Raw genomic sequence first — 27,137 nt, 5'->3', positions numbered from 1 at the left:
GGAGGACTTTTTTACTTTACATGTATCTTCCTTTCTTTTAACAAAAGATTATGAATAATAATAGATGATAAAATAGAAAAACATAAAATATTTCTATCTCAACTATATTTTTAAAAGAATAAAGCCCACCCTTGTACACTTTAGACTTTTAAAAGCAATAATTAAAGAAGTATTTTCTCAGACTGCTCTGGAATATGAGAAAAAAGTTTGCTGGTGAATGAATCAATAGTTGTTAGATGGATGCATGAATTTGTTTACAAAATGAATGTATTTTTTCAATTTTTGCATTGTTTATTATATGTATAGGCTAACTCACCTCCAGGTGGATGTTACGTGAGAAAGTTAAGGAAAATATATTTTCTTTGAGTTAAAAAGTCTTGCCTTTGCATTTGTAAATTACCTTGTTTCATTGAATTGGTCACAATTCTCAGCTCCAAACTGGAAAGTATAGGGGAAAGAGCAATTTTGTCAGGGGTTATCAACTCAAGGATGGCTTGTTTGTCTGTTTTGGTTTTTTTGAGACAGGGTTTCTCTGTGTTATCTTGGCTGTCAGGGACTTACTTTGTAGACCAGGCTGGCCTTGAATTCACCGTTATCTACCTGTCTCGGCTTCCTAAGTGCTGTGATTAAAGGTATGCACCTTTAATCTTATCTTTAGGGAAAAAATTCCTAAAGATAAACTTGCATTCTTACAATCTATTGTTTCTTGTATGTATTTTCTCTGAACAGAGAAGCATAACACTTTTCAAAATATAAAAGGCTTATGATTTTAAGTTAAAATTCAACCTGCAGTTTTCACAACTTAACTTTCTATACATTATTCATTGGAACAAGTGCTTTGAAACAAATCGTTTGTTATTGCTTTCAGTTCTCTCTTGTTTGGCAAACACTAAAAGCTTTCTCTTTTCTTGTCTCCAGAGAATCTGCCAGTGTGAACTGGGATTTCAAAAAGGTCACTTCGTCTGATGAAGGCTTCTATGAGTGCATCGCTGTGAGCAGCGCAGGGACCGGACGGGCGCAGACCTTTTTTGATGTATCAGGTAACTGTCACCTGCCTGTCAATGTACCTATGGGAAGGAGATGCTGATGGCCTCCTGAGTTTATACTGTGTTCGTCACAGTCATCTGTGATTGTCTGTCTGCTTTACTGCATTTTGAACTCACATGTCAGTTTCCCCACATTTGGCCTTTGTGTCTTTCCATGTGCCATTCTTCAATGACTTGATATCTTAGTTTCCTAATTCTGAGTTCACAATGTAGTAAAAAGTAGATAGAACTAAAAATTATCTAGGAACACGGAACCTGATTGGACAGACTATAGTGTAAAGAAGGACAAATGTGATGCCGGTTATTATGCGTTCAGACAGTAAATTCCTGTGAGTAGATGGGAGGCATGGTACGAATAATTAGGGAAGTAGGCTGTGACATACAATCAATGATGAGGACCAAACCACCTACTCAGCATTATTATAATTCTTGGATGCTTTTTATATACTAGGGGTTGAATCCAAGGTCTCACGTAGGCAAGCTGCTCCCGAGCTAAATCCACAGCCTTGAAACTCCATTTTAACTGAATTATTCTATCCCTGCCTTACGCTACTCTGTACTTAATCCTATCCTAGTCTGACCCTCGTGTTATGGCTGCTGAAGCTGCAACAGCACCTGTATTTGTTTTCAGTGTGTATTTTCCTGAGATAATTTAAGACAAAAGAAATGTTTTAGATGATGGTTTAGAATCCTAGGGTTTGTTGTATCCAAGCTGAACTTTGAAAGAGAGGCATGTAAATCAGGCAGGCGTGTTCTTTCAGTGAAACTATTTGCATTCTCTTATTCTTAGGAAAATAAAGATTGTCTTCTGTAATAAGTTAAGCGAGTTGACATACATCACAAACTATTTATTTTTTCATCTCCAAAAATTATGAAAAGCCCTGGAATTGTGTCAACATTCTTCAGCTTCTGGGAAAGCAAACACTTGAGCACTTGAGTGTTCTTCCGAGCAATGTTAATTAGAAAAAGGACAGGAGGTAGAGAAGCTTCAGCAGGCTGTTTCAGGCATCTTGTGAAGTAACTGGGAGATGCCAGTAAGAACGTGTGGACTGACTTATGAAGCTGGCTTGGTGGTGCCAGGAGCTGCCTCTGGCCTCTACTGCACCCGCCCCACTTGCATTCTTCCATGCCGGTCAGACAGTGGCATAACTGAGGAGCTGGACTGTTCCCAAGCTGGTTCCCAGGAATTCTTTGCGTTTAGTCACTCGTGAAAGAAGTCAGAAAGCTTCAGTGGTAATGGCGATGGCTTGAAGAGAAGCAGCTCCTTGGAGTTTGAAAGAGTAGCATTCCTCTAAGGATAGCTATTTGCGTAGCACACTAGCCATTAGCCTTTATCTACTTCTCAATTTCCCATTGCCCAGGTTAAGGTCCCAGATTAGCCACCATACTGTTGTTATGAATCCAAATCTTGGAATCAAGTACTGATTAACTACACAGCCCAGTCTTATGGTCTTAGAAAGTATTAGGAGCATTATGGGATAGTGGTATTCTTGTGTCACAATAGTTGTCATCATATAAAGCCAAAGAGCATCCAAGAGACACCCGAAGAAAAGCTAAACTTCTACCAGCGTCTTCCCTCATTTTTTAAAGCATTTGTGGTAGTTGACATTTTCAAGAAATTTGTTTTTTTTTTTCTTTTTGTAATGTTGGTTGTTGATTGTTTTAAACATATGAGCATTTAAATTTGCATCTTTAATACAAAGTGAGCATTAGAAAGTACTCATCAATTATACATAGATATGACAATGGCTAAAACTACACAAGTGTCCAAAACTCGTTTTTTTCTGGTAATATTTGGAGGCTAAGTTTAATACTATTATATTAATTTTTCTGTATTAAAATTTTATTAGTACAAAACCATACACATACTAAAATTCTAGGTGTAAGTAAATTCTAAACAGAGATCCTGTCAAGGCATGCCAGTGAAAAGAATTATTTATTAGGAACATTTGTTTGTTTTATTTATGTGAATTTTTGCCATCATGTTTCTGCGTGAACCATATACATGTTTAGGGCCTATGGAGATCAGAGGAGGGTATCATAACCCCTGAAACTGAAGTTACAAATGGTTATGAACCATCGTGCTGGTGTCAAGAACTAAACCTATGCCCCTTGTGATAGCAACAAGTGCTTTTCATGTTGAGGCATTTCTCTGGCCCCAGTGGGGAGAAAAATCCTAATTTGATACTCTAGAACAATCTTTTAGAACAGTGGCCGGTAACCTTCCTACAGCTATAACTCTTTAATTTTATGGTGAACCCCAGCCATAAGATCATTTTTGTTGCCAGTTCCTAACTATAATTTTTGCTCCCATTATGAATTATAATGCAAGTATGTTTGGAGATAGATGCTGGCCAAAGGGATTGTGGCCCACAGGTTGAGGACTGCTGTTTTAGAACAAGGGAGGACTTGAAAACAACCTGAGGGCATCTCTCTAGCCAAAGAAACAGATACTGAGAGTGAGCACTTGAGCCATTCATGGTCAGGTGGACACATGTAAGAGGCTCATGCAGCGAGGTGCACCTACGGCTTCTCGATCTGGTCCAAGTTTCTTGCGTTATGCCTCCAGCCCATGCATACTGTGCTTCCTGTCTCCGTACGGGGTCTTTCTCTGACCCTACCTTCAAGCATCCTATTACTTCATTATGATTAGTCCTTATGTTCTAGGAGCAGATAATATTTGGTAATGTATAACCTTAGCCTCCTCCACAAACTGGTACGAAATCTCTCTCGAAAGTCTCTGTCCCCATATGTACTTACATATGTTCAGATATTTTAATGTGCACAATTTTCATTGTCTTTATGTATTTGTGGACTAGCATTATGACACCTTGTTGTCGTGCTGGGAGAGTGGTTTTGGTGTTCACTGGGCAGAAGAACCTGTAAGTAAATGAGAGCAGAAGAAAGACATGAGCTTTGTCCAGAAGTTGTGAACAGTTTCAGGGCTGGCCACTTTATATTGGATAACCAATTAGGAAGAGGCTAATTCTTCATCTCTTTCTTTTTTTTTTCTTTTTACAAAAATATATTTTATTAATTTATTCATATTACATCTCAATTGTTAGCCCATCACTTGTATCCTTCCATTCTTCCCTCCCTCCCATTTTCCTCCTATTCCCCTCCCCTACGACTGTGGCTGAGGGGGACTTCCTCCCCCTGTATATGCTCATTCTTTAGTTTCATGCAGTTCTTTGTCTGGGGATGTGACCCAGTGAGATGCCCCTCTTCCACATTAACGTATCTATTGATATTGTCATTGTTCAGGCAGCCATATTGTTAAGGTATCATGGCAGTAGTTTCCTTGTCATTGCTAGAAGACAGTCCTACAATAGACTTCCTCATCCTCCTAAAGAGTGTCCCTACAATTCATTCAGCCTTCTGAGATGAACCTGGTCCTCATCTTTACTAGGAGCATGTTTGTCTCACTCTACAGTTGTATTGGTTCCGTTTACTAAGATGCAGCCCCTTTGAAAGGTGACATTGCTGTATCTTGCCATGTCTGTCATCTGTTGGGTGGTATGTACTTTAAAACACCCAGTAGCTATCTTTACAATAAAAGGCCACTCCCAACAAAACAAATGAAAACTGCCTCTTTTCACAATCCTAAAGCCTTCCAGCCATATCCTTTTGCCAAGCCAAGTCAACTCTCACATTTACAACCTAGGGACTTAAATCTGATATGGACAGATGCCTTGCCTTCTAAGGGATCATGAGACTTGGGGGTCTCATTGGCCTAGGCGTTTGTCAATAGTTTCTGTTATATACTGAAAACTCCTGACAGATTTTTCAGTATACATTTATGTATGCACAGTTCTTAAGTCACATGTATAAATGAGCAAAGTTGATTTTAGGTTTATTGATATGAGTCTTCTGATTTCACACAGAGCCACCTCCGATCATCCAAGTGCCTAGTAATGTTACAGTCACTCCTGGAGAAAGAGCAGTGTTGGCGTGTCTTGTCATCAGTGCCGTGGATTACAATCTTACCTGGCAGAGGAGTGGCAGAGATGTCCAGCTAGTAGATTCAGCAAGAATTAGGACCTTGGTCAACCGCTCCCTGGAGCTGAGGAATGTGAAAATTGGTGATGCTGGGGAGTACCGTTGTATGGTTTCCAGCGAGGGTGGATCAGCGGCAGCTTCGATTTTCCTCATAGTGCAAGGTATTGTGCTACTAGAAAATTCTGCCCAAAGGTGTCCTTCCACCTTTACTCTTCAGCTCCTCTCCTTCCATGTGTGCCCTGTAAGAGTTGCAGCCTCTACCCAAACACTTATCTTTGGATGCGAGAATGCTTGGCGTGGTCAGTTGTTTGAAGGTGACTAAACGGGAAACTGAAATATTGCTAGATAGCTTTACTGCAGTTGTAACTTGACCTGCTAGTTGCAGATGTCCATTTTAAGAGGCTATATAAGCTGTCCCTGGATATTTTCATTTTCAAATTCTCTCGTTCACTATGTGGCTGTCAGACAAGATCAGATATGCTCAGGGGTGGTACGGCCTTAGACATTCCCCAAGTGGATTTCAATAACATTTTAATTGTTTTCATAATTGCCTTCAAGGATTTGGTCTTCATTTAAATGTTATACTAGGGCTTATACAACTAATTAAACAGTTTACTTTTAAATTAAATTTAATAAATTTTACTAGTATATTTTATTTTAGTTCTTTATTTGAAGTGGCCCTTGTGTTAATGATCATTAGTTGAGCCTATCTCTCTTTACTTATTTAGGATTTAAAAAATTTATTCTTCTCTCATACAATACATCCTGACCACAGCTTTGCACCTCCTCTCTCCTCCATATCCATTCCCACCATCTCCCACTAGAAATGAGCAGGCTTACTAGAGACATCAAACAAACACAGCTTAACAAGGTATGATAAGAGCAGGAACAAATCCTCACGTCAAGGCTGGATGAGGGAACCCAGTAGGTGGAAAAGGGTCCCAAAAGCAGGCTAAAGAATTAGAGACCCCTCATCTCCCACTGTCAGGAATCCCACAAAAACATCAAGCCAGCAACTATAACATATATGTAGAGGACATTATGTATACTCAAATTTGGTAGAATTCAAACAAATCACTTTTAATTGAACATTTTCATACATATATATCCTTATGTTTTGTTCTTTTTTTTTTAGTTAATTAACAGATCATTTTGGATATGTTTTCTTCTTATTTGACCCACAATGCCCTCTCTATTCCCCCTTTCTTTTTCAATTCTTCCTATCCTAAATAAGAGTTCCTCTCTGTTCATGACATATATGTTTCATTACTCTTCCTCCCTACTCTTCCTCCCTTCCTCTCTTTAGATCGTTCTCCCTTCTCACAGTCTCCTTTCTCCTTTTACTCTCTCTCCCCTTAGATAGTATACATAGATGTGTAGCTAAAATCTAATCTCATATGTGAGAGAAAACATGCAACTGATCTTCTTTAACTTGGCTAACTTTATTTAGGCACAATCATCTCCAGTTCTATCTATTTTCCTCTAAATGTCATATTTCCATTTTCTTTATAGGTGAATAAAATTCCCTTGTGTTTATGTACTGTTTCCTTTTAAATCCACTCATCTTCAAACAATCTCTAAGCTGATTACATTTCTTGCCTATTGAGAAAAATGCAGCAATTAATATGATATATCATATGCTCACTTGAAAGTCTATGGTCACATGACAAGGGGCAGGATAGCTAGATTACAGGGCAGTTCTACTTTTCGTGTATCAAGGAACCTGCCTTCTGGTTTCCTTACTGGCTGTAGAAATTGGCTTTCCCATCAGTAGTGACTAAGAACAGGATGAGAGCCTACCACAGAGGTCCTCTGAAAAACTCCACCCAGCAGGGCATGGAAGCAGAAACACAGTTTCACAGCCAAACTTTGGACAGAGGTCAGGGAGTCTTATGGAAGAATGGGGGTATAGAAGGACCTGGAAGGGACAGGAGTTCCACAAGAAGACCAACAGAGCCAACACATCTGGGCCCAGGAGGGCTGTTGGAGACTAATGCACCAAACAAGGACCATGCATGGAGAGGACCTAGGCCCGTACTCAGATATAGCCAATAGGCAGCTCACTCTCCATAGGGGTCCCCTAGTCAGGGGAATAGAGGCTGTCCCTGCCATGGACTTTGTTGCCTGCTCTTTGACCACTTCCCCTTGTTACCAGGCCACAGAGGAAGAGAATGCAGGACGTCCTGATGAGACATGGTAGGCTGAGGTCAGTTGGTGGGGGAGGAGGGCTACCTCTCTTTGAGGACTAGGGGAGGGGCATAGGGGGAAGAGGGAGGGAGGCTAGAACTAGGAGGAGTCAAGGGGAGGGCTAAGATTGGCCTGTAAAGTGAATAAATTAAAATAAAATTTTAAAAATTTCTCCTTAATTACATCCTAGATTCCATTTCTTGTCATTTGCTTTCTTGATGGCAACCATGCTGACTAGGTGACCTGGGGTCTCCGGATAGTTTCTATTTTTGTTTTCCTATTAGCTAAGGATGTTTAAAACTTTCTTTCTTCAAATATTTATTAGCCATTTGTCTTTCTTCCTTTTAGAACTGTCCGATTCAGTGTTGGATGTTTCCTTTTTATGTTTAATTTCAAAATGCTTTATAGATTCTTGATATTAACCCTCTAGTTGATGTGTAATTGGAAAAGGATTTCCCCTATTCGGAAAGCTGATAATTTCTTCTGCTATACAGAAGCTTTCCAGTCTCATACAATCCATTTATTTTTTGGTTCTTGGGTTTTTTTTTTTTTTTTTTTTTTTTTTTTTTTTGCATTATTGGGGTCCTTTTCAGAAAGTTCACGCCCATATGGTATTTCTCCTATCATTTTCACACCCTTGTTATTCTAAATTTTTCAGGTCTGAGTGAGGTGGGACTAACTTTCTCTGTATACACTTGCCTGCATGTGGCAAGTTTCATGGTGCCTACATTTTCTCACACTCTCTGTAACTGGCTCTCAGGGTTTTCTCTCATCTTGGGTCTGTAACATGTTGAATTAAGGCACCTTGACTTGGAACTGTTCCCTGTTCTCATGCACCCCAGGATAGCTCAGTTTAAAACAAAAGTGGACTGCCACCATTTAAGTTGTCTAATCATTGTTGATCCATTTCTCTGAAAACAAAACAAAAAACAAAATAAAACCAAACAAAATCCCCATTAGTTCAGCAACTGAATTTGAGGCTTGTGAGTTGTAGGCTTGTGTTACGAATACGACTGTGTTGTGTGACCCTTCACGGGAAAGCGGAACTAGTGTCTGTTCATCCTCAATGAAGCATTACTAAGGGGGGCTTCTAAGAAGGCTCCCCTTCTGCACCCCATGGCCACTCTGTGGCTGGACCTGTGTCCAGCCTGACTTCCTTCTTAATGCTTTGCTCTTCTGTGTCCCTGCATTTCCCAGCTGTCTTATTGCTTTTGTGGATTTCTAAAGCACTTTCCCTTTGGAAGATAGAATTAAAATTTTCTTTTCTTGACATTTCATCACTGTGTTACATGGAAGAAGCTTCTAAGTCTGCTGTCTTACCAAAAAGTCCAGCGGTCCATTTCTTTGAATAAATGCATATGCGTGCAGTGGCATATGTGTGTGTGTATGTGTGGGGTATGTGTACATGCATTTGTGCATATATATGTAGGCCAGACAACCTTGGATTTCATTCTTTATGTATCCCCCCCACTTTTATCTATCTGTATGTCTATCTGTCTGTCTGTCTGTCTGTCTGAGACAGGGTCTCTCAGTACCCTGGAACTCACCAAGTGTGGTGGGCTGGCTGCCCAGTGAGCCCCCAGGTATCTGCTTTCCCTACTTTCCCAATGCTGGCATTATAAGCCGAATCCACCAGGCCTGACTTTAGCATAAGTCCAAACTCTCAGTTCTACAGACTTGTAAAATAAACATTGTATTGACTGAGCTATCTCCCAGACCTCTACTAATATGCTCTAAATACAGTTTATATTAATTATAATATTGGTGAACTTTTGTTACAGCTTATTCAGATGCGTTTTGATGTCATTTTTCTTTCATTTATACAAATGCACATGCAAACACATACTCACACATACAGGCATTCGCGGAAAGTCTGCATAGACTAAGTGTTCAAGTCACTGAAAACTGGTGTGTTAGTAACACAGTTGGTTTTGAGAGCTATTCCTATGAAGAATAGAAACTGCTTCAAAATTTCTGAGTAGGATTACTGGCATCTAAGTGCCTACAGACTGGCTGAAAGTCTTAATGTAATAGGAAAATTACTCTTGGCACCTTTTCAACATTAAGTTGAAAGATCTGATTGCTGCCTGCATAGAATATTTAATTTCAAGTCCTTGATGTGGGAGACTGATTTCATCAGAACGGGCTCTGGCTATTTGGTAATGTTTTTAGAAACAATGTAATAACATGCCTTAAAGTAAGCCCCAGGACAACTTTCTAGAAGTCTTATGTTAGAGAACAACCAGTTCAAGGCTTACAGTATTGTCAAAGACAGAAAACAGAAACTGCAAAGAGATTAGGAAAGATGCTATGCATCTGATTGTTGTTTTATTCCGTAGTCCCAGAGGTATCTTCTGCAATTAGAAGGCAGGTCTATTGTTAGTGAATCTGACAAGGCCTCAAGGGAGAAGTTGCTTTTGTAAAGGGCTCAATGAATCCCTACATAGTGATGACCCAGAAGATAATCTGAATCTGTTCACTTAGCACTTAGGCTACTAGGTCTCCAGAGTCATCCCAACATTCTGATGGTTTTGAATAAAGAGAATGTCAATGGGCTTCTGGAAGTTAATATTTGCTCCTTATTTAAAAGCCCTTCCAGTGGGATTGTAAAATAAAACCAAAACGCTTGTTGAGAAAGAAATTAAAAAAAAATAGCATTTACAAGAGCTACAAAAATATTTATAAATATATTTAACCAAAAATTGAAGGTCTTTACAAATGGAAATGACAAAAACTGATAAAAGAAATTCTGGAACACACCCAAAAAAACAAAAATGGGGGGGGGGGCGGGGAGATAACATATGCTCACAGATTAGCAGAGTTAATATTACGTCCGTGACAATGCTTCTCCATGAAATTCTCATCAAAATACCAATTACTTCCTTCATAGAAAATGAAAAAGAAATCTTAATTTCACATGTAACCACCAAAGGTCCAGAATAGCCAAAGTGATTCTAATCCAAAATACAGAGAACCAAACAAAGGCTGGAGTTAATACAGTATTTGACTGCAAAACACACTACAGAGCTTCATCACTAAAATAGCAGAGCTCTGGCATAAAAATACATACAAAGACCAATGGAGTAAGAACCAAAAACTGTTTTCAGACCCCTTGTAGATATTTGACAAAGGCTGTAAGAACATGCAGTTGAAAAGAGACGGTCTCTTCAGTCAATGGTGCTGGCAACGTTGTGCAGGTACAGAAGAATAGAACTAGCTCCCTTCCTTTCACCATGTACGGAAACCAACTCAAAATCAATCAAAGAGATGAATGTTAAAATTATGTACAAATTATTAGAAAAAAAGACAAATACTTCAAGGGATTGTCACACAGACTATATAAGAAACTCAAAAATATTAATACCAAAACAGTAACTAAAAGCCCCCTACCAAACCAAATATAACCCCAAATCAAAAACCAAAACCACTACCTGACTCCCAAGACATCTAATGTAATTAGAAAGATATTAAGAGGCAAGTAGGTATTTCTCAGAGGAATGAACTCAAATAATCACCCAAGTTTGGTCTGATGTATTTTGATGCTAATTACTGTTTACTGTCTCTGTGCCCCACCTTGTACCTTGCCTAAGAGCCTAACCTGCTTGACCAATAAAAGGCCATCACATGTGGGCAGAACAAATGGGATAGGTGTGGCTAAGGTTCCAGGGCTTTGGAAGACAGAATCTTGGGAGGAAGAGAGACCAGAGGAGAGGGGAAGAGAAGAAGGCTGCACCATGGGTTAGGTGGAGGAGACGCACGTGGCCAGCATGGATGGAGACTTGGCCCAGATGATGATAATGAGCAAATATTTGGGATTATGCATGGGAGGTAGCTTGACAGAAATTATCAGTAGCAGATGATTTGAGATTACGGCAGGTATCCCATACCTGCCCCTCTATGGGAAGTAGTTTAGGGGATTAATATCTGCCGTGCTCCAGGTTAACTAACGCTATTTTGTCTGTGTCTTGATTGATTTGCCATACTGGTAAAATAACTGCCAACAAGTAAGTAGGTATTTCTCAGAGGAATGAACTCAAATGATCACCAAATGTGTAAAGAAATGCTCAATTTTATTAATCATCAGGAGAGGCAAATCAAAACTACAGAGACACATCATCTCATTGTTGTTAGAACAGCTGTCATCAAACACATAAAAAAAGTTCACAAATTTTTGTGAGGCTGAGGAAAGAAGAGATCACTCATGGACTGTGGGTGGCAATGTTAATTAGTATGGCCATTTTGAAAAACAATAGTTAGATTCTTGCAAAAATTAAAAGTAGAATGCTGTGTGACCCAGTAATTCTACTAATGAATCTGTATACCACAGAAATAAAATCATTACTCTATAAAGAGACTTCCATCTTTACTGCATAATTATTTACAATAGAAAAAATATGGAATCAGCCCAGATGTGCTGCAGATGATGAGTGGATAGGGAACATGTGTCATATAGACAAACAATGGGCTAGAGACATAAAAGAGCTGAAGCCCTGATTTATAACAACCCGATGGAACTGGAAGTCACAATGTCAAATGAAATGAGACAAGCACAGAAAGAATGTTCTTGCTCATATGTGGAACCAAGTCGGTCTCATAGATTAAACGAACTCAACAATGCTAGTTAGAAACTGGGAAGAGTAGTGTTGAGTGTGAACATGGGGGGATAAAATGAAGTTTAATAAGAGCTACAAAAACACAGTAACCCTGCTAGCATTTCTTCTGGCTTTTCTTAAGTGCAATAAGATATATGTCTATTAAAATAATTTATGGTAGTTTAAAGATGATTATAAGAGTGTGAAACTTCCAATATATAAAATGACTAATGTTTGAAGAGGTGAAATTCTTCTTATCCTGATTTGGCTATTATATATTGTATCATGTTTGTATTATATATATGCATATACAATGTATTCTGTATGCATTAAATTATTATAATGTATCTCATACATATGAATAAATATTATATTTTAATTAAAAAAGATGACATAGCCAGGTGTCATGGCATGTGCCTTTAATCGCAGCACTCAGGAGGCAGGAATAGGTGGATCTCTGTGAGTCTGAGGCCAGTGTGGTCTACATAGTGAGTCCTAGGACAACTGAGGCTATAGAGAGAGAACCTAATTCAAAAAACAAATAAACAAACAAAAAGAAGATAAAAGACACAACAATATAGTGGAAAAACTGACTTACAGGCACTAATACTATATAAAACTAAAATTAGAGATATAACACATAAAGTTGAAAAAATTAAGAACACTGAGATAAATATAAAATATTTGAATAACAAGACCTTCTTAAAAATGGAAATTCCATCTAAGATTTATGTCTATTGAAGAAACATAGTCAACTGAAACAAACTAAGGAAATAATTAAAAGAGTCAAAAAGAAGAAAAAAAAAAAAAAAACTGTCCTGGGGTGTGGTTGTGGGGAAATTGTCCAGGATGACCAATTCAAGCAAAGCAATGCAATGAGAGTTTCATCTAGATGCATCTTGGCTGAAATCTGTTGCTGGGTGTCAAGCAAAACCTCCACCAACATGTACCCCATGTCAATACACTGTAGCAGCAGGGGTAAAAAGCATACTGACATGGGGCTTATACTTTAAGGACAGAAGATAATTGCAGTGGGTCTCCTCCATGCATGTATGTCACTTAACGTTACAATACATTCCTTAGTTTTGGGTGGAATTGTTTTTTATCTTGATGGGTTGTAAAAAAACAAGTGAGATTAGGCACTACATTCCAGGTCCCCTAGAAAGACACATAGTCAGATTCATATGTCCCAGTGGGGATGTTGACTCTTGCTTTTATTCTTGGCAGCTCCAAAGGATGCAAAATTCAGTGATATCAGAAGCCAATGTCCCAGTGACCGTTCACCATCAATCTGAGTGTTGGCTGGCTGAGTTTCTTTGTCTTTCTTTTCTATTTGTTATCAAATCTCCTTTTAATTTAAAAAACAAAACAAAACAAAATTTTTACTTTTAATGAATTTCTTTAAAGTTAGGTCATGGTGTTTCCTGCTGTCTGAAGCTAAGAATTGCAGCTGGCCCAATAACAGAAAGATACATGGAATTTGGGAAGGAAAGATGGAATCCAAGAGTTCGAGATCTGAGTAATTTGTCTGTCTTATAAAAGGGCACTTTGAAATGTTTCCAAGTTGAGGAAAAGGATACCATCCCTATAGCCTTCTTTGAGTGCCCAAATTTTTTAAAAGGAAGATAAATCAAAATTAGGCATGTTGAGATAACATACTACTGACTTTGTCTCAGCAACACTTACAGGCTCAGTACCAATCCACTAGACAAGTCTCAGGATGTGTCCTAGTTGGGGTTACTATTGTTATAAAACAGCATGACCAAAAGCAACGTGGGGAGGAAATGGCTTATTCAGCTTGTACTTCCACATTACTGTTTATCACTGAAGGAAGTCAGAACAGGAACCCACCAAAGGCGGAGACCTGAAGGCAAGAACTGACGCAGAGGCCATGGAGGGTGCTGCTTACTGTGCCTTTTTATTTGTGTCAATGGGAGTATAAAGCACAAAATGAGAATCTGGTGCTATTTTTCTTAATAAAAAGTTGAGTTTTAAGCAGTTTGTCATATTGAAATAAGTCTTCCTAAACTTTATTTGTAGGCAATAATAGTTTGCTTAGATTTAAAGATAGGATAGACAATTTGTTAGTGCATCCTGATTTGTACAAAGTCTTTTCAAGGGTAGATAATTTAAACACTGTTTGTTCATGCTGCAAAAGTATTGCTCCTGAAACAAGTAAGTAAGTTTAGAGCTCACATGATTATATTGATGTGGAGTGTATCTCTTTGTGTAAGTGGAAAATAAGGTCAGGAGCAGAGTGTCCTTGGGGCAGCTTCCCATTAGCTCCTTCCATGTTTTCCATTCAGTTTCTCTTGTCGCTTTGAAGTTGTCATACTCAAAACAAGACAAAATAATATGGCTGACGTTTCTCTCTGGTCTGTAATAATTGAAATTTAAAGTTACACCTTTCCAATAGTTGTTAGTGCATGTTCTCACTGTGCTTCCTGGTGTTAATGAGCACTCTGTATTACTTGTATTTTTATATGCTTTTTATTTGTTTGTTTTTGACTGTGTTTTAAGCTTTCTGACTCAGTCCAACAAAAAATTTATATTTGAAAATTTAAAGTTATAGACTTTTGCATTACTAAATTACAAACTAAGCTGCCTTAAAACCTTTCTGACCTAGAAGTGAAATCTAACAAAAGGAATAAATGCAGCATTTCAGTAGATAACTAAATTAGCTTTCTTTTTCTTTTTCTTTTTTTGTTTTGTTTTGTTTTGTTTTGTTTTTCGAGACAGGGTTTCTCTGTGTAGCCTTGGCCATCCTGGACTCACTTTGTAGACCAGGCTGGCCTCGAACTCACAGCGATCCGCCTGCCTCTGCCTCCCGAGTGCTGGGATTAAAGGCGTGCGCCACCATGCCCGGCTTCCTAAATTAGCTTTCTTGTAATAAAAGTTTAACATTCAATTTATCTGCTAAATGCAGTCTCTTGCCCCCATAGATCACATTTCTGTTTCAACACAGTCCAACTCCGTGCATTCAAATGGCAACAGCTAGCATATGCGTCGTGATCCGTTGCCTTTCATCTAAGGCATCTCTGCACTGCAAAGATGTCAGGGAACTCTGATTCTGGATGGAAGGAATTATTTCTCTCTACAACTTAAAAGCACAAATATTAAAGTTTTTTAAAATAGAATTTATAAGGAAAAATTTAAGAAATAGATTTATTTAGATTGTAAAGCAAAGAGGATTTGGATCACTTAGTAGATATTCAATTATGTAAAAATAAATTGTTTTAAAGAAGGTGTAAACAATGAGCATTTGGATTTTCAGCAAGGAGGGACCTTGTGAAAATGAGCACTGACACAACCCAGTGAGAGAGCCAGCAGGAAGCATATCCAGATGTTGGAGAGGTCAAATGCCGGGATGAATGTACTAGCTAGGTGAAAGATACTTCCTTCTCAATACAGCGACTGGCAGCTAGGAAGATATGGAGCAGATGAAGGGTCAGCAAACATAATAGAACTGCTAGCTAACAACTGGAAAAGGGCTGAGAAAGTAGTGTGCCATCTAATCCTGGCAGACTGTTTAGCACGGGCTGTTTCCATTCACAGCACTCGGACCCCTACATAGGGCTTTTCTATTCCCACTAAGCAACTCTCCAGGTCTTTGGACATGTCCAGTTCTGCGGTTGCCACTGCCTCAGGTTAGTATTAGATACACAGGTCATCCCCAGAGAATGCACTCACTTAAGATGTGAACCAACAGTCAAAGCCTCCTGTACTTCTGACCAACCAAATGTGTGTCAGAAGGATCCCGTGACCACTTCCTGGGAATTCAGTAGTTTGCTAGCATGGTGCCAGCAGGCAGCAAGGCTCTATCCCTTACAATTAATGATAAAGCAGTACTACTACACACTGCTTAGTTATTTTACAACCACTGCTTTAGTGATTCTGATAGAGTAGAAACAGTCCGCATTTGTTGTTTTATTAAGAAAGGCTATTTGAGCAATTGGACTAAGAGCTTTGAGAGGATCCTGAGGCTTCTTTCTAGATTCCTGGGTGACCACCTGTCAACATGTACATTGTTCCTTGAAGTTCTGTGAGCTTCTCTAGCCAATTAACCCAGCTTGAGCAGTGGCTAGTGTTAACCTTGGATTTGTATCTTGTTTCTCAGACGTATATAAGATGACAAAATGGGCAGTGTTGAGGCACTCACTGAGCCTTAAGCTGAACTAAGTTGAATTGCCTCTGCATGTATATGTGGGTATATGGGATGCCTCCAATATAGATGTCTGGGTGTTATGATGAGTCGAGTGTGAGTAGGGGAGGGGCTTCATTTTTTTTCCTCTTACAAATACACCACAGGGACAGGCTAGCAGGAGAAATACCCAGAGCAAAGTGTGGAGGAGAAGGGTGGCCTGGAGTTTCAAGGATAGTGATATGTTCATTGTGTGTGCATGGGAAGAATGTACAAGACGCTGAATGTTTAGGCAAGAAATTTTGAGTATAAAAGATGTATATATCACATGTAATAAAGTTATTTAATTACAATCTTCCCCAGAATTGACTAATTGACTAAAGTCTTAACTGCCCAATTGAAAATAATAAGATGTTTTCTGTTTTTGTGGTGTGTGTGTGTGTGTGTGTGTGTGTGTGTGTGTGTGTGTGTGTGTGTGTTTGGCTATTATAAATAAAGACTAGAATAGAACTAATACTACATGGTTAAAAACTTCTTGACTACATCTGAAGGAAGTACCAATGGGTTAAGAGCATCTGTCTAGTGAGAGAGCAAAGCAGACAGATAAATAGCCAAGGAAGGAAGAACACAGAAATATGGGCCTGCTGAGGGAGTGCCCAGTGCAGTTTAGAAAGCCATCCTCCTGGTGGTGTGGTTCCCCCTCCCCCTCCATCTTCTGTAGCCTTACTTATTTGCTTACTTAACTGGTGTATTCATTTTGGAGACACAGTCTTGTTATATAGACCTGGCTGGACCGAACTGACAGAAGTGATCCACCTGCCTCTGTCGCCTACATCTCTCAGAAGCCCTTTTCTTGTAGAATGGTAGGAATCACTTAGGTTTGAGAGTTTATGGCATCACCGCAGTAAAATGGCAAGACACCTAGAGGGGAAAACAGCTAAGTGATGCTGTCAGGGTTAAGCTGCAGAAGGAAGGATGAGGTTCCGGGCCTGACCTACTATACTAGAATATAAAGAAAGGGGGGGGAAGTTGTGGTTCTGATAAAGGTAGTGAGGGGATGGTGAGCTGGCAGCACGGGGGGTTGTAACCTCGCACTGGACTTCCATGGCAGGTCCTCTTCAATGTCACGGCGGCTGCTTTCCTGATAAATAAGGTAGCAAATGGATTTGGCCACCAACAATATTGGCTGTCAGATTCTAAAGGTTCCTATAAAAAGTCCCACAGAGGAGCTGTGTTTGGTTCTGAGTCTTACATGCCTCTGTGAAGTGATCCCTTTTATGTGCTAACCGACTAGATGCAATCAAGAGTAAGTTTACAGGTACCAGGCACCTTTGTAAATCCCCAGTAGCCTAATACGCCGCAAAGTGATAGTGCGCGTTTTCATTTGCTGCTATTTAAAAGCCATATGAAAATATAAACCTCAACTCTGTCCTTTCTCTCTTATTTGGAAATTCCATGATTTAGAGAAAGTATTGTTAAACCGCCACTAAAGAAAAGACCTTGTAATAATCACTGATAGCCACTATTCATTTAAAGACTTTAAAAGTGAGAGTAAATATTCTTAAAATTATTCCCCCTTACTCATCATGTTGTTGTTGCCTTTTATCTTGACATATTTTAAATGATCAGTACCAAACAATGCCTAAGTAAGTGAGTGATTAATTTTGTTATGAAAAATAGCATTAAGTGGAAACATTAACATGTGAATGATCGCTAAGAATTTGTTAAAATGAATACCAATGTAATAAATAAACTATATTAACATTGGACAATATAAAAATGTAGATTTCTTGTATAATTTGTAGGGTTTTTTTGCCGTTATTATGCTATGATTAACATGGAATATAGCCTTATTTTATCATTGTATGTCTTTGAAACGATCAGTCTTCTTTTAGTAGATGAATTTCACAATTACATTGTCATTTCAGTGTGGATTTTAAATTGGGGAGGGGGATAAATTCAGCATCTGTCAAGGTGGATTTTGAGTTTTGGATAGCTCCTTGCCTGTGTGGTTTGTTGCCAGTGCGCCACCTACTGGCAAGTCTACAGATTAGCCGTCTTCCTTCTGTTATCAATAATTCTGTAGCTTGTAACTGGGAAGATTAGTCTTCCCCAGGAATGAATCCCCTAGGTGGTCACCCAATACCAAGAGGTCAGCCCTAAAAACGTGTACATGCCAGAAACTCTAAATGGACTCATTCAGCTGTATTTATACATTTATGTGTATACATCTGTAATGATAATAATTAGAGAAAGATGCTGTGAGTCTGAGATGGAGTTGGTGGTGGTGGAGATTTGTGGCCACCATATTGAACAGCACGGATGTCCTTTGTGGAAAGGATAAAAGCAGACACAACAAAGAAGTTTCAGGAAACTTACTTTAACTGTCACATTAAGAAACCATGACTCAAATTCTCTTGTATTATTAACATTTAGGAAATAATTTCCATCTGGAAGAGGCTATAACCAGGTTTTTGTATTTTCCATTTATTAAGTACCATTTGGAAAGTTTACTTTTTGGTTTTGTTTTTGAGACTAAGTCTATCTATATGGCCCAAACTGACTTCAAATATGCAGTTTTCCCACCTCTACCTCCTGACAACAGGTGGCACTTCCTTGCAAGCCTGGGAATGCCTGACTCGGTCCCATAGATCCCCTCCCTATCTGTGGGATTTCAGTGGACTGGCTTTTGTGGCTTCTTGGGGCACTGACTTCTGGTTTTGTTGCCATTGCTTGTTTGGTTTGTATGGTTGGTTGATTGTTCTTGGTTGCCATGCTCTGTTCTTTGGAAGGAATCCCTGGCCACTTATGGACCTTCTCTAGTAGGCAAGAAAGAACTTTGAAATATTGAAATATATTCATCTGCCATTTCTTCTGGTTGCAAATTAAGGGAACGTTCAGGGAGTGAGCACTTGTCTCTTATAAAGTGTGCTTACTGAGACCACGCCATTCCGATTGTGCGAACTCCGTGCATACAAGTCAGCGCCAGCACCAAGGGATTACTCCCCTAATCATAAGTGGAAGTAATTCATTTGAGAACAATGTCAACATGTTTTGAAGAAACTCAATGTCCTAAATCAGTAGGTAAATAATAGTTTGTCAGGCTAGGCTACAGCTACTAATTACAGTTCTCAGACAACTCAACCAGTGGGGGTCATTACGTAGTGTTTTGAAGTCAGCTTGCTCTACGATAAATACAGTTGTTTAGAAGAAAGAACAACTTCTGCAAAATTCATTTTAGGGTTGGACAACACCATAGAAATCAGTTTCAGGAATTCAATGCTAATTATTTTCCAGTTTCTCATGAGAATCTCATGGGTCATTTAACATGCTCACAACACATATTACCCACAATGAAAAGTAGACCCAGAAACACAATAAATCAGCTACAGTTTCAAAAATACAAGTCAGTTGAGTCGCTTGCTTGAGTGTAGGTCTTCACCATGATCTCTTGGGTCTCTCACCTGATCTTTCATGTTTTCTTAGTTTCCATTGGTTTCGTTGAGTCACAGTCCCAGTTTTAGATTTCACTATGTAAGTGTTTTCTTTTCCAGTTGTAATACATGCCAGCATATTACTGCTTACATTTAAAACCCAAACTTATAATATAATCTGGTAATTCTTTCAAAAAATATTTATGAAACTGTTACTTTTAAGTGTTGTCTTAATTAGTTCACCCCAACTTAGGAAACATGACGTGTGAGTTTTGTAGTTTTACACCAGGCTAAAGTGATTTTAAAAAAACTTTTAATATGATTCAGTTGCTGTTAGACTTACAAATGTTTGTGCTGATCAGGTTTGTAGGTTAGAATAAGTGATGAGTTATATTTGTACGGATGATGTTAGTTTTAAGTCTTGTTCGAAACAGCCTCCCACTTTTTGAGGCAACAAGAATAGGGATCCTCTTAGCTTCCACCCCCCTCCCCCCAAATAAGGATGCTTGCTGCTGAAGAATAACACAGAACATCTGCTTTGTTCTGCCCAGATTCAGTGGGTAGTTAGAGCTGGAGAGTCACGTGCTGCCACATGGAAAACAGAGGACCAAACAGCCTTCAGCTCTCCTCCATGCTGTTACTATAGGAACAGGAGGTGGATTCTTATGTTTTCTAAGCTATTATGAAAGGGTAGATATCTGTCATTAATTAGTCCCTGTCACCAGAGATAATAATGCAATAGAAAGACAAATACTTTCCAAGATGATTGATGAAGTAAATCTTTGAGGACCAGAATTACTTCACTGACTATGAAATTTACAGGAGCATAAACACATGCTCATTGCATCATTAGTTCTTTAACATGTACCAGGTGACATAGGTATTAGCATGTCTTTCCCTGTCAGTAAAGCAGAAAAATAGAGCCAAGCAGTGCTGGTGCATGCCTTTAATCCCAGCACTCAAGAGGCAGAGGCAGGTGGATTGCTCTGAGTTTGAGGCCAGCCTGGTGTACAAAATGAGTCCAGGACAGCCAGGGCTACATAGAGAAACTCTGTCTTGAAAAACCAAAAAACAAACAAACAAACAAACAAACAAACAAAACAAAACAAAAAACCCAACCAAACAAACAAACAAAAAACAGAAAAACACTTAAAACAATAATAAAATGTAAGTATCTAGACTCAGTCCTATGTTTTCTAAGAAGTAATAAGCATTACTTACAGGTAGTTGGATAATCAAAATAGAATATTAGGATAATGGGTATCATGCCATAGTATATATGCACAGGGTTATTTAAAATTCTGCATTACTTATTTTGTTATACTCTGCCAGATAACAGAAGATTAACATTTAAACCAACACACTCAGAGGAAGGATAGCAGGCTACCAAGAAGAGACTTGATACCCTATGACCATATACAGGGGGAGGAGGTCCCCCTCAGTCACAGTCATAGGGGAGGGGAATAAGGGGAAAATGGGAGGGAGGGAGGAATGGGAGGATACAAGGGATAGGATAACAATTGAGATGTAATATGAATAAATTAATAAAATATATTAAAAAAAACATTTAAGGCCACAATTAGCTAGCATCTACTAGGTACCAGGAGTTGCTCTGTTTCGTATATACAAATGCAGCTGTCCTGGCATAACTTTCTGCAGAAGGTAATGTTATTATATCTATTAAAATATAGACACCATGAATCAGCAAGAACAAAGTTTACTCCTAGCTCTGCCTTTCAAAGACTTTGGGGGAAATTATTAAAGTATTCTGAGCTTTAGTTTTTCATCTGTAAATAAGTCTAGCATCCAATACCCACAAAGTTGAGCCTGCCTTTCTACTTCAGTAAATTGACTAGAAAGAAATGCAGCCTAAAAACAAAATAATGTGTTTATATTTGTGAGATTTTTTTGACAGTACAAAGTGCTTGAAACACTGTAATCTCTTAATAAATGAATGTTGAATGAAACGAAATAAAAACATACAACAGTTTTCCAAAGTACTCTACATACGCCCATAGCGGTAAATATTGTGAATAGTGTGCTTAGGTGAAAAGCATTAGTGTTATCTGATTAATTTGTCACTGATGATTAAATCTCAATGAAGAGAAAGCTTTTAGGTGTGGTCTTTGAAATTTCCCAACCAGAGACTCAAGAACAACAAACCATTTGCAGCAGTTAGGACAGACACCTTATTGTGCAAGGATGATCCTGATAATTTCCAAGGGGTGGTGAGATTTGTTTTTAATTTGCTGACCTTAGTAGGTGGGACGACGTTGTTTTCATGAGCATTTATAATCCATTTCAATAGTTCATAAAGGCACCCAAGACTCAAAAAATTGCATCAATGCATCAAATGTGTGTATATTTAATTATTTTTAATCTGGTGAGAAATTATTCTTTTTAATATATAACTTGGTTTTGTTATAACATAGACATGAAATTTCAGTGTTTCCTTTTCCCACCTCTTCATGTTCTCATGGGTCAGGCTAAGCGTGTGCTACTGCCACCATGGTTGATGACAGTACTGACAGGTGACCTGGTGGTAGGAAAGTTGGCGAGGGCTGTGAAATTATAATACAAACCTCAAACAGAAACAAACAAAACACTTAGCTCAGGACCTAAAACTAGGCTTTGGCTTCTAAATTCAACTTTAATATGTTTTTCCCATTAAATGGAGGCATGGATTTGATTTGCTTGCAGGTAAATAAGGTCATTGAACTGAAGAATATGTTATGATTCTTCTTCGTTATACTTTTGCCCCAACTCCCCCACTTTACCAAAATGGGAATTCTTTCCATGTGGATTAAAAATTAACAATTAAAGCCATTAGAGCAAGAAGTATTATGTCCTTATTAACCTAATTACAGGCTGACTCATTTTTACCATCTTTATTCAATTGTGACTTGACAGGCAGCCAGGTTTGCCTCCCTGTGTTTGCTCATGCCCTTTTTGATTTTCTTATCATGGGCAAGAATAGTCTTCCCAGGGCAATGGTAAATTTCTCACCTCTTGCAGGATGAAGTCATCCCATCTGTATGTTACACACAGATCGATTTCATGACCCTGGGCAGCACCCTACATCCAGGCTTTATTTTCTCAATAACCTCTTCACTCTCTGCATCCTGGTTTGAGTAACTGACATTTATTTTTACTTTGATATCTGAACCACAGAGCCTACCAGTGGGATTCTTGCTGGGATACATGCCAGGCCGATTCTGGCAGACTTCATTGCAAGGCACCAAGTTTAGACAAAAATCTTGAGAGCGGCCTGAAGCTTTGCAGCAGCCCCATGTTAACTGAGCTAGCCCTGAGAAATATTTTATTTTAGGAAGGTAGGACTGAGTCAATGTGAGTATCCAATAAACTGAAAAAAAATAAGAAAAAGAAGAAAAAGAAAGAAAGAAAGAAAAGAAAAAGAATTGCTCCTCTTTCTGTTCTCCTCCCCTGAAGCTTGTCAAGGACACCCCTGTACCATGTGCAGTCCCTCAGCCTTTCCGAACTGATGGAGTCCAGATGGAATCACAATGTGAACTTACTGGCTGTGGCCGGTCTGCCCGTGACCTCGTGCATTTCTTTAGCTCTATGGTCACTGAGAAGAATCTGTGGAATAATGAGACTATCACCAAGTCCAGAGGCCGGAAAAAGCCTTCAAACATTGACTTCAAAGGCCAGATCCTAATTCGAAAACTGCAATGTAAACAAGGAAAAGGGAAAGGAGAAGGGTGATTGTGAGCTGATGGCAATTAAGCACTAATTAGGTTCTCTGCTGGTGTAGCAGCGTCAGTGCTACCTCCTTCAAGTGAGCAGGGCTTCTGGAGACTAATTTCTCTTAGTGAAAGTAAGCCACAATTTGTCCTTGAGCCTGCAGTAGAGTGATAACGCCATAAGCATATCCGGGTCTAGGCTGTTAATTGAATCATTCAATTTTACTTAGAGTAAAAAGCAAAAAAACCAATGAAATAGAATGAGAAGACAGTAAGCCATTCAGTTCATAAATTGATTGAAGTTAGCACAGCAGAAGCAAACCCCAACTGAATCAACTTGATTCTCTTAGAACTGATGGAATCTTCCCATTTCAAACACATCAAAGAAGAGTTTGTTTCCTTTTACTCCATCAACTGGAGGATTTATTTCCCAAGCGAAATATTTCCTATTTCTTTGGTAGTACCTTCTGTGGAGGTGAATTTTCCCGCCTAACATACAGATGTAAAAAAGGTGACAGAGGAGGAGCTGTGTCAACATCCCAGTTATGTTTTGACAGTTAATTGCAGGCTTCAAGTTTCATTTTCAAAAGTGTTTTTCTGTCCATACAAATGGAAAACATTAGCTAATTTGAGTCATTGCCATTTCTTGTTATATTGAGGTCTTGTGGGTCTGCATGTGTGAGTCACATGACCACTACACCTAAGTCTTAAGAGGGACTGGCAGTTATTATGATTAAAGAATGGTTTTTATTACATCAACTGTGTTAAGTATCTTTTTGATCCAACCCATTTCAGACTAGACAATGTTAGATTCTATCAAAGAAAATGGAAGATGCATACTTTGAAAGATATGGTCTCTGACTTTAATAGAAATATAATTAATAGATTGAAAGAGGAAGATGAGTTCAAACAAAGCAAACAGCATAATGAGAATATATTGTGTCTACAAATCTCCTTTCACTGCTTGAAAAGAGTTGATGGCTCCACTTGAGGACTTTGCTTGAAAATAAGTCTAATGGGATGTCTTAGAGTAGCAAACAAAAACTAGAGCCCAGAGGAGTGGAAAGGTAGCAACACAGCTCATGGTAAGCAGTGGAGACAGAAACTTGACATGAGGATTAAATTCATTTGCTTTGCAAAGGAAGTTGGCTTCTATGACCTTCATTTCTTTTGGTTCCACCCTTTTGCTGATAGTGCCAGACCTGTGCTGGGGGTGTGGTGGGGGTCTCCTCCAAATAATAAAGTGTAGATAGTGGAAGCCTAAGCAACTTCTGATCAAGCACACACATCACCTTGTGCCAAAGTAAGTGGGAATCTCACCATCAAACTTTCATTCCATTTACAGAAAAACCCAAAGTCACTGTGATGCCCAAGAATCAGCCTTTCACAGGAGGATCTGAGGTCTCCATCATGTGTTCTGCAGCAGGTTATCCCAAGCCAAAAATTGTCTGGACCGTTAATGAGATGCTTATCATGGGTTCACACAGGTACTGGGTTTGTATCATCTTCTTTGTTTTTATTGAATCAGAAAGGTTGATGGAATTTTGGGAGCAAGTGAATCAGACCTGACCCTTCGTGCTAAAACCTGAAAGATTTATGGCTTTCTACTTTCTAAACAGGCTAGAAAAAATGACAAAAATGCAAACGGCAACTTTAAAAAAGTCTGAGGTTATTAAATCCTTAATTTCAATATTGAGATCAAGTGTCCGCCCATCTTTTGAGTTGTAAACATGACACCATGACTAGTCATGATTTAACTTGAAACTGAAATGGGTTTATAAACCTTATCTGGGGATAAACTTTATCTGGGGAATATAGTTATAACCCATCTATGTCAGGCATTGCCATGAATTCAGCGGGGGAAGAGGAAGAGAGAGAAAACTTGAGGGGAAGGACACAAAAGAAGTTCTATCACAGGCTGCAGATGTTCTTGAAAACTGCCTCCACTGTTGCTATAACACACTAAGGAGGCTTCTATGCTACTGTCTACTTCCTAGAGAGTCTTTTAGGCTCAGGAAGTAATAGATGTATGGATCAGAAACACCAAGACTTCTGGCCATCAGGCTTCCATCACTCCTGGTTGGAATGAGAGGGAGCCTTAGATTTGCTCCAGCAAGCTGAACCCAATTCCATTCTCTGAGTCATCACAGATTCTGCGTGTGACATAAGGTGTTGCTTCTCTCAGATTTTCATGTTGATGAGCAGTTCACCGTGTGAACCAAGACTACCTGTGTGAGGAGTCTAGTTCTTCCATTTGGTATCTCTGGTTTTGAGCAAGTGGTGTGACCTTGTCACACATCTGTAAAAGATACTTATATTATCTGAGTCATTAGCTTATTGGGAAGATTGAAAAAGTAAATAAACAGAGGGCCCCTATAGCAGTCTCTAGTATACAGCCTATTCTGGATACATTATATCTATGATCATTTTGCCAACTTAACACAGTCTAGAATCAGCCAAGGAGAGTCTCACTGAGGGACTGTCTAAATCTGGTTGGCCTATGGGTAGACCTCTGGGAGGTTCTTCATAACTGGGTTAGTTGAAATGGGAAGACCCACTCTGTATGTAGGTAGCACCATGTCATGGGCTGGGCGTTGAGTTGTCTAAGAGCGAATAAACAAGCTAAGCAAGAGGCATTCATGTATTCACTCTCTCTGCTTTTGGCTGTGGATGTGATAAGGAATGCTACTTCAGGTTCCTACCTTTTCTTCTCCATGATGAGGAAGCATAACCCGCAAGCGGAAGACAAATAATTCCTTTCTCCCCATGTTGCTTTTTGTCAAGGTATTTTATCAGAGCAACTGGGCACAAAAGCATGACAGTATCACTTCTTTTTATCCTTATATTTTCTTCTTCTTATATTATTATTACACATTTCCTTAGAGTGTGATGTTCTTAATGATGTCTGAAGTGAACACAAGGCTATAATTCTAAGATATTTGAGGAGGGTACTACAGTGTCTTGGTACTAAACTACAACATTACAATTGCAATATTTGTCATTTTACTTTGCTTTTTTAATCCAAAGATACAGGATGACCTCAGAAGGCTCTTTATTCATCAAGAATGCAGTTCCCAAAGATGCAGGGACCTACAGTTGCCTGGCAAGCAATGCAGCTGGAACAGATAAACAAACGTCCATTCTTAGATACATTGGCAAGTATTACTAGCTTACAAGGCAATGGAGATAGGGTGAATATTCTTGTAGGAGTGGAAAGATACTTCCTGATCACTACTGTCAGAGAAAAATTGTACCCAATGTTGTGATTTATAATTAATTTCACATGTTGATTAAAGCTATTATTGTTCACAAGTGAGAAAACATATTTGTCATCAGAAATCAAGGAAGTTTCCTTGTGAAAGACTTCTAGGCTGTTCATAGAGTTATGCCCTACCATGGTTTGTTTTTAGTAATATTTCAAGTTCAAGATAAAAATGTTTATGTCTTTTCTCACCTCCCCTTCCATTTTATACTTACCTACTTATAATCAAAATTGTGTATCATATTATTTTCATGTTTTATCTGTGATTTTCTATTCCAAACTTAAAGAAAATTTATTAAGGTATATATATATATATATATATATATATATATATATATATATATATATATATATATTGCTATTTGAAAGGTTTTCTGTATTTAATTTGAACTTCTTGATATTGGCTGAAAATATCATGATGTGCCCCAGTGTCAGGTTGCAAACTGTGAGTGATATGTCTGGAAAAAATATGCCTTTTCACCCACTTCAACTTGACTCCAAGCATGGCAGCACATTAAAACTGTTAGTGTTGAGGTGAGCAGTGTAGAAAACCCACAATAAACATAGACAATGAGCTGACGTATAAGGTGATGGAGGGATGAAAGTGGTCGTGTTGTAAGAGCCTGGAAAAAATGGTTGCAAGACAGGCACATGGAGAGGAATTGTTTAAGGGAAGGTGGGCTCAGAGTCTGAAATCACTAGATTAAAAAATGTTCACGGAAAACGTGAGGTGGAGAGGTAGCAGAAGACGAAGATGTGGACGTGGTGATGA

At 38.7% G+C, this 27,137-nt stretch overlaps 1 protein-coding gene across 1 annotated transcript in view; it reads left to right on the top strand.

Annotated features, from left to right (window-relative positions):
- Positions 1-27,137, top strand: part of Hmcn1 (hemicentin 1) — a 424,838-nt gene that overhangs the window by 178,463 nt on the left and 219,238 nt on the right. The window contains 4 exon segments of the mRNA XM_051147547.1: positions 919-1,040; positions 4,931-5,206; positions 24,449-24,590; positions 26,131-26,258. Coding sequence (XP_051003504.1) covers positions 919-1,040; positions 4,931-5,206; positions 24,449-24,590; positions 26,131-26,258 — 668 coding nt within the window.

This window comes from Acomys russatus, chromosome 6 (genome assembly GCF_903995435.1).
Source record: "Acomys russatus chromosome 6, mAcoRus1.1, whole genome shotgun sequence".
In the NCBI taxonomy this organism is placed as follows: domain Eukaryota; kingdom Metazoa; phylum Chordata; class Mammalia; order Rodentia; family Muridae; genus Acomys; species Acomys russatus.
Note: the sequence above shows the minus strand (reverse complement) of the source record. Positions and strands in the feature narration are given on the sequence as shown.